The sequence below is a fragment of the Osmerus mordax genome, chromosome 1, assembly GCF_038355195.1.
Source record: "Osmerus mordax isolate fOsmMor3 chromosome 1, fOsmMor3.pri, whole genome shotgun sequence".
NCBI classification, from domain to species: domain Eukaryota; kingdom Metazoa; phylum Chordata; class Actinopteri; order Osmeriformes; family Osmeridae; genus Osmerus; species Osmerus mordax.
In genome coordinates, this window is record NC_090050.1 from 22,318,162 (window position 1) to 22,331,456 (window position 13,295).

The 13,295-nt window shown below is 45.3% G+C and overlaps 1 protein-coding gene across 1 annotated transcript in view; it reads right to left on the reverse strand.

Moving 5' to 3' along the window:
* grm7 (glutamate metabotropic receptor 7) overlaps window positions 1-13,295 on the reverse strand; it is a 95,325-nt gene that overhangs the window by 3,057 nt on the left and 78,973 nt on the right. The window contains 1 exon segment of the mRNA XM_067253925.1: window positions 4,330-4,576. Within this exon segment, the coding sequence (XP_067110026.1) occupies window positions 4,330-4,576 (247 nt within the window).

Genomic DNA, 13,295 nt, shown 5'->3' on the forward strand with positions numbered 1-13,295 from the left:
TTTGAAAGAGAGAAGGGGAAGATTCTTCAGGCTGGCAGACGTGACCTGTGGGATTCACGGCACAAGGAACAGATCTGCCACAGTGCTCTTGACAGGAGACCCTCCTAAATTAAATATACCGTTCGGCCTAAAACCGGGCTTGCTTTTTGATTGGTTTTGCCGGTGCTATTTATATGCATCGCGTCCTACTGGTTAGAGAATGATGAATGAGTTATCTAATGTAACATTGTAGTTATGACACACCAATGAATAATCAACTGAGTTATGAGTGAGAAATGTCTCTTTGCTTGTTAAGTTTGCAAAACGGATCATACATAGAAGAAAAAACAGGGAAAATTGGAAAGAAACTCGTATCCTCTTTCTTGTGGAGGCGTAGTGCCGACAGCGTTGGAAGAGCCTTGTTTCCGGACTCAGGAGGAGCAGCAGTTGGGTGTTTTTCGCCCGGGCTGGAAATGTTCGGGAAGGGAAGGGCGGCGCAGAGCTGTGGAGGGCAGCCTGGCGAACATTACCCAGAACAACAGATGGCGGCGTCGTCTGCAGGGAGACGTAGAGACAGCACACTGTGTCTGACGCTGCTGCCATAGCGATCCTAGCCTCCGCTGTCTCAACGACTCAGCTGTCTGGGCTCACCCTGTGCTATTTTGAAGTTACGGATGAATGTCAAATTCGGACTCCCTCCCTCCCTGATTTAAAATGATAAAAAGGGAGTCAGGTGGCTGAGCGGTTAGAGAATCGGACTAGTAATCAGAAGGTTGCTGGTTCGATTCCCCGGCCGTCCGAAAAATGACGTTGTGTCCTTGGGCAAGACACTTCACCCTACTTGCCTCGGGGGAATGTCCCTGTACTTACTGTAAGTCGCTCTGGATAAGAGCGTCTGCTAAATGTAAAATGTAATATAAATCAAAATGCTGACTTTCGCAGACCGTGTGAACATATCGTTGGGGTTGGCGTTGAACCCTAGGTAAGAAAGGAAAAGGGGTCTGGGCTGTGGGGCTGTGGGTGTGTGTAGGGGGGTGAGGTGAGGCTAAAAAGGAAAATCCCTTGGCACTGTCTTTTATAACCCCCTTAGGGAAGTGGAAGAGAAAGGTGGGTACCCCCCTTCAGGCACTGCACCCAAAAGTGAGTGTATAGCTGTACCCCGAGAGCCCTTACACCGTACATACTGTGCACAATGTTCACCTGCTGCAGACCATAGAATGAAAAGAGTTCCCTACATTAGGATTGCAGTGTATTTGCCAACATTTCATTCTGTCTCTGACCTTTCTGTCTCCGAGAGTTCCGTTAGAGCGCAGAATGCTGCACATCAAAGCCTACTTTACTGATATGAAGCTTGCGCAAGTTCAGTCAGGCAAGACCGATCCCTGCACTCGGGCTTAATCGTAGTGTACACTACTCACTCCCCCCGCTAAGAACGCCCTACCTTCCCCCGTTCCCTTGTTGGGCGGTCACTGGGGTTCAGGTCGATTAGCGCTCCCGCTATCAATTAATGGCGTCACATGATCTGTGCCTTTAAATATGATTCTCTCCCTGTGTAGTTTGTCCATGCTATCAAGTGCGCGACCCTCCACCACCCTGTCGCCTCCCAGTTCCTGTCTCAGTCTTCGGCTTGATTGGTCGTCGGCTGCCGCCACCGCCACCAGTGTCTGGTCTCATTGGGGGGTTCTTCTTTGGGCGTTGGGCAGGCGCCCGTTGATCTATATAATTCCCCGTGGGGTTCAAGCGCCAAACACCATAGTACATTTATGATTCTGTAATAAACATCTTTCACTCATCCCAGTTCTCTCCTGATTGAAGTTCCGATGTTCCGGAGATGTGATTTATCTCTCCGGAGGTGAAGGTCAAAGGGGAAGCTTCTGTACCCTGTACATACGGATATTTTATAGAATGCGCATGAATTTAGATTAGACATTATAGGTTTTATAGAGAATTTAAATGGGTCCCTATGGGCAAAGGGTCTTATCTTAAAGGGGATATTTAACTGTTATAAAATTTTTAAAGGGGATATTTAACCTGCTTAAAAATGAATGTTAAGCTCATGGATACATTGTGACCCATAGAATAAAGCCTGTTAGCATGTCCTATATGGAGCATTACCTACAATCACCCTGAAACACTTCAACTCTGCCACTCAAATAGATTGTTATATTATACCCCCCCCCTCCCAGCCCTAGTCCACTCTCTCCCCCTCCTCATGTTAAAGTTATGAGTGAATTCAAAGGGGATGGAGATAAATAGCCGTGCAGACTTCATTAGCATCCCTTTCACACCCTCTATCCAAGCCTCCCAGAAATGGAACAAGGTCATAACAAAAAGTAAAAGTAGAAGATTAATTTGGTCTTACCTCTGATAAATTATGAGAATTAGCCTGTTGGAAAAAAACATTATTTGGTGAGTAGTCTCCTAGACCCCAGTGGGAATAGGAGAGAGCTGGTAATTTGACCAAACACACACCCCTGAATTTCCTTGTGTAAAATTTTGTGTGACTAGTTTTATCAAAATGAAATACAATGCTTATAAAAGTTGTGAGAACATTAATTGATTTGGTAGGACTCCAAAAATGTCATTGGCAATCAAAGTCAACATCAACATCAAAGTTTAAATGCAATTTGACTTGATTCAATCTTCTTCCTCAAAATTAAACATTAATGCGTTGTTGGGCCAGTAGTGTCGCCGTGCCGACCCACCGATCCTGGGTGAACTGAATCAGTTTTTTGACTCTCGATGCATGCTACAGTATTCATGCCATTTGCCATATTCTAAAGGTATTTAATTAAAAAAGAAATATATTTTTTAGGAAACAACGACACACATTCACTCGTTTTCTAAAGTTGTCAAGTGCATATACAAATGTTTTCAGGAGAACAGGTAGAGGAACTATTCTAATGGTTAATAAGTGCCTGGTAAGTTTGTCACTTAAAACAGTGTTCAACGTTTAAAAGGTTTGTGAGAAAAGGAAAAACGACACTGTGTGCACATTTCTGCCTGACTGATCTCTCCATCTGTTACCAGTGTCTCTCTTCTCCAGTAATGACACTTTCCCCCAATTAGTGAACATACAATATACTGTCCTTGAGCAACATTACTGTGCAGTACGGACATGTTTAAATGCAATATGTGTTCTTATGTGTTATGTTCTAAAATATTAAGAAGAATAACTTCCACACACACACAAGCACACACACGATACAGTTTCATGCTTCACAGTTGCTAAATGTGAGAGTGTCTGCTAAAAATGACTAAATGTAAATGTCCTGTCAGTCCTGATTTACAGTTCTGTATGTGACTGAAATGAGAAGGAAAGGAAGGATGGAAGAAAGGAAGGAAGGAAAGGAAGGATGTGTGTTCCCTGGCTTATGTAGACAAGTTTGAGAAGTCAAAGGGGTCAGTCCAAATTTAGTACTTTCCCTTTAAGGAGTTCGTCATCTGAAGTTATTCATCGACCCCGTGAGTCACGCAGCAAGTTGACTTTAAAGATGAGATTCATAGCTGTAAGGACTGATGACTGACCGTCACTGTCCTTGTCCCAGCATGGACTGTGTGAACTTTAACAGAATGTGTAACACTTCAGACAATGTATTCTTTCTCTCTTTCTTTCCCTCCCTCCCTCCCTCATTCCTCCATCCCTCCCTCATTCCTCCATCCCTCCCTCCCTCATTCCTCCATTCCTCCCCCTCCCTCATTCCTCCCTCATTCCTCCCTCATTCCTCCCTCCCTCCCTCCCTCCCTCCCTCCCTCCCTCCCTCCCTCCCTCCCTCCCTCCCTCCCTCCCTCCTCCATTCCCCCTCCCTCATTCCTCCATTCCCCCTCCCTCCCTCCCTCCTCCATTCCCCCTCCCTCATTCCTCCATTCCCCCTCCCTCCCTCCCTCCCTCCATTCCCCCTCCCTCATCCCTCCCTCCCTCCCTCCCTCCCTCCCTCCCTCCCTCCCTCCCTCCCTCCCTCCCTCCCTCCCTCCCTCCCTCCCTCCCTCCCTCCCTCCCTCCCTCATTCCTCCATCCCTCCCTCATTCCTCCCTCCCTCATTCCTCCCTCCCTCATTCCTCCATCCCTCCCTCCCTCATTCCTCCATCCCTCCCTCCCTCATTCCTCCCTCATTCCTCCCTCCCTCATTCCTCCATTCCCCCTCCCTCCCTCATTCCTCCCTCCCTCATTCCTCCATTCCCCCTCCCTCCCTCCCTCCCTCCCTCCCTCCCTCCATTCCTCCCTCCCTCATTCCTCCATTCCCCCTCCCTCCCTCCCTCCCTCCATTCCTCCCTCCCTCATTCCTCCATTCCCCCTCCCTCCCTCCCTCCCTCCATTCCCCCTCCCTCATCCCTCCCTCCCACACTCACTGTTGGGGTCGACGTTCTCGCACAGCTCCGTCTTGGCCTCCCCGTTGGGCCGGTCGCTGGCCTTGTGGGAGAGACGCGACGACATGGTGGCGGCCGTCACCACCGCCTTGAAGCTGCGCTTCCTCTTCTGCACGTTGAGCTCCGGGTGGAAGATGATGACGTACACCTTGGGCATGTAGAGCATCCCCAGAGCCACGGAGGCACTGAGGTTCATGGAGATGGTCAGCGTTGTGGTCTGGATGTACAGCTGTGGGGGAGAAGCAGAAGGTGGCCCACATGCCGTTATTAGCACGGTTTAAGGATCGGTGTTTCTTAGATACTATTATTATAATTAGACCGATACGCTGTTCTTATTGGTCCAGAGAAGTTCTCAGAAGTCCGCAAAAACGTTTGCAGACTTTTGAACGTTCGCAGAGGTCTGCAAACGTTTTTACGGACCTAGCAACAAGCGGTTGCCTTGGAGATGTTGAGAACATGGCGTCTGCTTTTTCATTTTTTTCTGCCAGATTATTGTTGCAGTATATAAGAAACCAAACATGGACTTTGGACAGGTCTGCAAACACGTTGTCGCTTCGATTTGTTAGGATTAGGGTTAAGGGGTTAGGGGTCAACCTACGGTCTCAGTCCAGAAACGTTTTAACAAATCTCTGCTTACAAAGGCGTTTGCAGACCTGTTGAAAAGTCCATATTTGCAGTTTAACCATCATCCTGTATAGGCAAAAGCTTTTGAACTCCGGGTCAGGGTTGTTGTGTCAGCTGGGGAGACAGAGGTAGGAGGTGAACTCTATTGAGTTAGCTGTCGGTTTAGTAAGGTTCAGGAAGGGTCTTGGTTTTATGACCACTTGGGATTCAAACCCATGGTGTGACTTACAGTATAAGGTAGGTGGTGGTTGGATGTGTGGCTGCAAAGGTACCAAAGCACAGAAAACAAGTTATAAGCAGAGATGGGAAGTACTTTGTTACTATACTTAAGTAGATTTTTCTGGTATCAGTACTTCACTATTTATTTTTCTGACAACTTTTTACTTTTACTCCTTAAATTTTTTCACAAATGTCTGTACTTTTTACTTCAGACATTTTCAAGCCAGACTCGTTACTTTAGTTTGTATCTGTATTTGGTGGCATGATCTCTCTCTCTCTGTCCTCTCCTCCCCTTTCACTGTGTGTGAATTTTTTTTCCTCCAAAAGTTGTTAAAAAAAAATATTTCAAAAAAAGGTTCCCCCCCAAAAAAAAAGTTTCTAAAGGTTGAAAAAAAAAGTTTGAAACCTTAATACATTATTACATTTGGTCCAGTTACCAGCGTGACATTAAAACAGCCAGTAGTAATGTCTACTTTTTACTTGAGTATGTCAGAGCCCACACTTCTTTACTTTAACTTGAGTGAAAAAGTGTAGTCAGTAGTTCTAATTTTACCAGTGTGTTTTTAAACATGAATATCTGTACGTCTACTTGAGTGAAGGATGTGTGTACTTTTACCATCTCTGGTTATAAGTCGCCTCTGCTCTGGAGAATTCTGTCTGAGATTCAAACCCCCACACTGAATGTCACATGAATGGTTTAGGGTGGTTTCATAATAGAACTGAATCATTATTATAACTCTGTTGCTAACCTGGTCTGGAAACAAATGAGGACAACATCCTCACAAGCTTTGAGAAATGTCAATATTTAAACTTCCTCTAATGAATATAAATAAAATAAAAAACTATCTCATGTTAGTTTATCACTTCAAAACATTCACTAAACCAGTACGAGGCGGGCTGGGGCTGGGGATGGGGCTGGGGATGGGGCTGGGGATGGGGCTGGGGTTGGGGAAAGAAATCCCAACCGACAAATCACTCGTTTGGCGCACTGTAAATGTTTCATGTGTTGCTTGCTTTGGCTCTGCAGCGGACGCCATGGCCTGCGAGCTCTCTGACTGCAGCCAGTGTTGAGCGGAATGCATAAAGACGCTGAACCCTGTTTCCTAATAGGATCCCCAGAGCTGCAACAGCGGCTTACTGGGCTGCTGTTATGACGCCCCACACCTTTGTTTCACAATTTCCTGAGTGATATTTGCGCTGGAAGTCACAGGTTGAGCCAGAGAGTAGCCCAGGACCAGGAGCTCACGCCACTGTGACGAACACAGGCATGGGTGTGAAACCATCCAATGCTGTCATCTGCATTTGTCAGACTGCAAATAAGTGCGAATGGCAGAGAAGAGGTGTGTTAATGCGCTCTGAGAGGACACAAGCAGTGTATGTGTGTGTATGTGTGCTGTGGTCGGTAGCTTGGCCTGCTGTAGATTGGCAGAATATCAAGCTATAAACAGAAACACAGCCAAATATGCACTTCGTTAAGAGTTAATAAGCAATGGATTTGCTTTCCTTTTAGAAACCCTGAATATATTCCTCTCAAACAATGCCTGTTACAAAGTTCTTGACTAAGTCACTTATCTATTGTATGTTGTTGTCTCAAGGCCAACTGATTTCTCAAATGAATAAAGAGGAGCATGTCACTTTGCTGCAAGGCTAGGCTTGTACAATCTCATTTGAGAAGGAGACACTTTACAGCACAAAACGGGTACAAGTTGCTTATCGTGCCAGATAAGACTCAAACAGAGTTACAGTAGGAATCAGTGTGATAAGTAGTGAGAACATGACACTTTAGAGCCCAGGTTCTGTCAGGCTTAGCCAGGAGTCCTTTATTAATTGGGTGTTCATCTAATCATGACTCGAGATCTAATCATCCCAGACCGCCATCTTTAGCAAAAGTCAGCAATGTTTAGAAGTTAAAAAAAAGAGCTGAAATAGACTTTAGAAATCATTGTAATAATTCTTTTTTTGGGCTGGTTTCCCAGATGTGGATGATAAAAGGAAGCCAGCGACATGACCTGGGCTTAGCCGAGGGAGTGAAGACAATACAAAGGTTCTAATGAAAGGAAGCATTCGATGACACCATAAGTGTTTCTTTATTACTATGCCACTTAATTATAATAGTGTCCACCTTTACACTTTTGTAATAACATTCAGAGATGGCAAAAGTACACCCATATTTCACTCAAGTAGAAGTACAGAACCTCATGTTTAAAAATACTGATACAAGTTGAAGTACTGACTACACTTTTTCCACTCAAGTTACAGTAAAGAAGTATGGGCTCTAACATATACTTAAGTAAAAGGTACCCATTAGTACTACCTGTTTTAGTGTCACGCTATAAATCAACCTTGAGAAGGTTTTTTTTCACAAACAGTGAAAGGAGAGTGGCGGAGAGGGGAGGAGATAGGAGAACAGAGAAGCCTAAAACAGTAGATTAAAGCAGAGCACAATAGAGTACTGTAGAGTATAGTAGAGTCCTCATCAATGGCTCATAAATGATGTACACTTTGTTTTCTAATCTTTTTTTATTACCTTTCAATTCCTTTTGAAAGGAAAAGTTTATATTTATTTAGACACTTTTTTTTCTCTCCAAAAACCTAACAAATCGACCTTTTGCAGCTTTTTTTCACAACTTTTTTGTTATTGCCTTTTGCCTTGCTGCATGGTAGCTTCGTATACTAGCTTACATTCGTTGTGCGTGATTGCCAGGAAAGGAAAAAAGGCAATGACAATAAATAATATTGATCATGCCACCAAATACAGATTAAAACAAAAGTAACAAGCCTGGCTTTAAAATGAAAAAAGTAAAAAGTACAGATATTTGTGTAAAGTGTAAGGAGGGAAAGTAAAACGTTTTCAGAAAAATAAATGGTGAAGTAAAGTACTGATACCAGAAAAATCAAATTAAGTATATTATCTACTAACAGTAACAACGTATTTGTACTTCCCATCTCTAGCATACAGTGCTACACTGTATTGTCATGTAATCACATAAAGGTTCACATACATAGCTATAACAGTGAGTGATGTTAGCATAATGAATGATTGTGTAGTTACTGTGTACTCTTCAGTGTTCACTGAAAGTTAGGGGGGTCAGTTGGCTGAGCGGTTAGGGAACCGGGCTACTAATCAGAAGGTTGTTCAATTCCTGCCCTTGACAAATGACATTGTGTCCCTGGGCAAGGCACTTCACCCTACTTGCCTCGGGGGAATGTCCCGTAAGTCGCTCTGGATAAGAGCGTCTGCTAAATGACTAAATGTAATTCCACTGTAAGGTGGACGGGACGAGTGGAAAAACATGAAGGATGCCCTCTGCACAACTTGGTGTCACAAGGTCTAAGTAAACAAGAGAAAGTACTGTGAGTAAGAAAGTAAGCACACAGGAGGTAAGTAGTTATAGTAAGTGGGCTGGGGAGTCAGAAGGTATAAAAGTAAGTGAGTCAAAAAGGACAGCATCACCTCTATCTTTATGCCTGTTGTCCACATCTCAAAAGTGCATCAGGAGCATCGCTGCTTGTTAGATGTTTTCAGCCAGAAGTGTGCTCACCCTTAATGTTGTGTAAGTGTTTCATGTGTACTGATTAAAACCTTCAGTATTTGAAGAGTTTCTGTGTTGTTTGGTCTCTGTGGGGAGTGGGCAGGAGCGTAAACAAAGTTAATTAATTAGACTTTCTCCGCATTTGTAAACACAATGTCGGGCTCATTACCGAACCTGGAGCTGGGACAAACTGTTCTGTATCTTGAAACCAGAGTCAAGTTTCCAGTTTTTATGTGTGTGTGTTATTATGACGCATCGCTTTTACTGTTCCGCTAGCCTCTGTGAATTGTTATGTTTCTGTAGCATTTGTTAGGCTGTCGTCACACTAAGCAATATTGTTTTTGCAGAAAAGTCAGCGGCAGACTGGCTTTTTTATTTCCATAACAACATTGGCAATAAAATATGTGTTTTCAAGTTGAGGGTCCTGTTCTGGTGTACACCAAACGCTCCAAGCTCCGCCAAGAAATAAAGAGCTGCGCAACTTTCGGTTGAGGTCACTGATTACAACAGGAAAAAAAGGTTTGTTTCACAGTCATAATTGAAATGATTTACAGTAACTAGGGACGGGGGATTTTTTGCTCAGCTTTTGTTGTCAGTGATCACAAAACGGAAAAGGCATCTGCAAAAAAAATACCGTATTCTCCTAATTTTCTATTTGTCTCCCCTTCATTTTCAAGGCAAACCTGCACATCCACCAATGTTCTGATACCAACTGCTGCCACTTCAAAACAACGTGTGGGGGTGTACCAGAGAGACAAGCTCAGTATCTGAGGAGATGAAAACACCTCTTCCTGGAGCGTTCAACACAGCTCTGAGGTACATAACCTCAAGAAAAATGTATTCTGTCTTGTTCCAGGGAAAACCAGAACTTCATAGGTAAAGGTAGAGCGAGATCAATCGAGAGATAGAGAGATATTGTAAGAGAGTGCGAGACAAGGAGAGATATGAATAGAGAGGGGGAGAGAGACACAAAGAGAGAGGGTGAGAGATATGGAGAGAAAGAGAGTGAAAAAGAGAAAGTGAGAAGGTGGAATTGAGAGGACAGAACTGATGCGCCTCTGCAGACACACTGAAGAACTAAGGAGAACTCAAAACGTATGCTTGAAAGAAAGAAAAAGACAAGTTTCTGCGCTTGAAGAAAAGCTGCCAGATCAGGGAGACAGACAAAACTGCAGGAACTGCCAACACTAAAGAGGGGTGTAGTTGATGGTGCTTCTGAAACCAACACTCGCTCGACACACTGCCAGCCAAACACAACAGAGACCCATGTCAATGGTTGCGCTTTGCTCGGCCAACGACATTATTTAAATCTACTGGGCTATGCCGATGTCCTTTACAGATAACAAATTGGTATAGGGTTTACCCCTTTACCGGTAACCTACAGTAACACTAATCTATCTTTACCTGAACAGCTCGTTCACTAATGTATGAGGTCATGGCCCAGATTAAAGTGTGCATCGTTCCATGTAGACATGAGGAGTCATTGGAATTAGTGCATCATTGGACACAGCATCATTAGATAATTGCGGTAGTGGATAAGAAGTGTTTTTTGTTTGATTAGAGTATCGCAGGTCACATGCAGGGGTGAGGGGGGGGGGGTTAATGCTACACTAGCCATACCTACGCATGGATGACCAGCCAGTGTTGGGCTAACCACCGCAGAACAGCGTACTGCCTGCCTTCATGGCATGTTGAGCCGAGCTAGTTAACCTTGTTCATTTGGGAACATAACCTGACACTTTAGCGAGGAGGCACCTGTGTTCGCTGACCTAAATAAAACAGGCTTCAACGCAGATGGCACGACTAGCATTTTGCTGAGTGGTTTGTAATGGGCCAGTGCTCCCCCCAAACACACACACATGTATACATATACCTGCAGTCTGCATTGCTGGGAGGACATTGTGATGGGCAGGGTCTTCACAGAGAGACCGAAGGAATGTTCTTCCTCAGCTAGAGCTCTGGTAAGGGATGCTGCTTAGAACTCCAACGAAGAATCCAGAATGTATCTATTTGAGCTTAGTTTCAAATGCAAACACAAGTAAGTATAGTTACGTTTTTTGGGGGGTTTTAAATCCTACGCCTACTCATTTGCTTCAAACTGTTTCTCCTAATGGTCCTCTCTGCCCCCGTCTCGCAGCTCCGCAAGGCTTGCATGTGGCTCATCGTTCAGCCTCCCTGATGACTGTCTGACTGGCCGCCCGCCTGGACTCTACCTCACGGCACCAGCCTCCCATCCAGAGCTGAAAGCAGAATTCAACACTGCCAACAGTTCACCAGATAGCATGTTCCATCTCCTTCTCTTTATCTTCGTGTACTCTCTCTCCCTTTCTCTCCCTCTCTTTTCCTCTCTCTCTCCCTTTCTCTCCCTCTCTCTTGTCCTCTCTCTCTCCCTCTCTCTTGTCCTCTCTCTCTCTCTCTCTCTCTCTCTCTCTCTCTCTGCGTCACTGTTTCTCGCTCCATTTCTCCACTTCTGTTTCTCTCGTTAATATAATTATTGTCCTTTCTCCATTTCCATGTTGTACAGTTGGTATTGACGAGGTTTACTTCAGAGGCGGTGGGGCCCGGGGAGAACGGTGACCCCAGCGTGTGGACGATCAAGAGGCAGGGAAGTTAGCAGGTTAAAGAGGCAAGTCACAGTTTCTCTGTTTGGAGCAGCCAAAATAAACTTTCTTTTGCTGCTCAGTATGGCGCTGTATGGAAGCCTACATGGTTCTTTATCACGTTGGGATCTGGCGTAATACAGACTTGAAAATGTGGGGTGAGGAGAGAGCGAGGGGCGAGGAGAGAGTGGGAAGAGGGTTGAGGGAGGGGTCAGAAAGAGGCGAGAAAGAGGTGAGGAGAGTGAGATCCGTGTGGGAGAGGGGGTGTGAAAGCACCACTAGACTGTGGGTGTAGACACGGGTGAAGCGAGAGGTGGAAGGAGAGAAGGGTTAGAGAGGACTGGACATTAAACAGGAGAAAGCTCGCAGTGGAGCCCATGAAAGCCCAGTGGTAATATTCTCAATTTTTCTTCTAAGCGAGTGGGCGAAAAAATGGTTGAGGAGAAGGATGGAGGGCAGAGGGTGATGGAGGAGGGTTAAAAGGTTGTATGGACCAGGAGAAAGACGAAGAAGCTGACCCCACGGGCTAGCCAGCGCTGTTTACCACCGTGGCTTTCTGTGCGGCGACATGGTGCGTTCACAGAGAATCCTGAACAGCCTGAAGGTCTTGAGAGCAAAAGACAGGCTGTCATAACCCGTCAGCAGACACAGATCCCCTGTGCAGTCGTGCAGACACACAAAGATCCACACACAGATCCACACGGCCACACACACACCAACAACACACGCGCGCTGCTGCACAAAAAGGCACAGACACACAGAGAACACACAATTATACAATGAACACACACCCACAGGTATAGACCCAGACCCAGTGTAAAGTAGGACACCTCCAGTAGAGACTGACCCCCCCGAGTCACAGAGGCAGATCAAGGGTGGAGGCAGAGTTTTCACAGGTTTCCATCCCAGTCTCCAGAGGCAAGCCTACTTCAGTGTTGGACGTATCAATATCATACGACCTGCTTTCATAGCTGTGCTATTCAAGTCCCTGAACAACACAATGGCAACCCATTAGTCTGTATGTATTCATCTCTCATGCCCTCCCATCACTGGGTAGATGCCCTGCTTCAGGGCCAGCCCAGGGCTTGGTGGAACCTTAATATCCTTTAAAAAAGGGTTGAAAGGATTGAAGAATCGTTCTTTTCATATGAGAGTCTCCACCTGACTGGGAGGCATGTTTAAATGATGCAAATGTTCAAATCCCAAGCTTTTAAATAAAACATGGAGTCCCTTTATAAGAAGGTCGTTTTATTGACTGATGTGGCTTGATGCGTTTCCCCCTTTGGAAGACAACAGGCTAGCTGTCTGCACAGGACACAGGACTGTATTGATGTTTTGCTTCAAAGTGACTGTGTGTGTGTTGTGCGTCATGTGTGTGTTTGTGTGCAGGTTTGCGTTGCCGGTTTACAGAATCGGGTGTCATTTAAGACTCGTAAAGCTTTTAGACGTATACTTAGTTGCTTTCCTGAAGACAGAAGATGAATTCCCTCCAGTCTGGGATACAGGTCTGTGGAAGCTCCTCAGACAGGCTGGCGGGCTCTCAGGGGAACCGTGCTCAAGCTCAACCATTTGCTGCTTTGCATACAATGTAGCCTTGATGCGCTTATCTTATCACCAGGTGGGGGAGAGTTGCTAGATTAGATGTTTATAGCAAGAGAAGGGGCGAACCTAATGGGCTGCTTGGCAAACATGCTGGGGGTTAAAAATCACACAAACCGGCCTGCACCAAGGCGGCGGTGTGTGTGTGTGTGTGTGTGTGTGTGTGTGTGTGTGTGTGTGTGTGTGTGTGTGTGTGTGTGTGTGTGTGTGTGTGTGCTGTCAGAGCGAAGAACTATGTCCAGTTCACCGAGGGGTTTATATGCTAAACAGTCATTATATTGTGGTGCTCTGGTGCTCTCTATCACAGATGTACACACCAGCCAGCACACGGAGGCTAGCTCCCTGTACCCTTCCCTCACTGCGATTTGTGAAA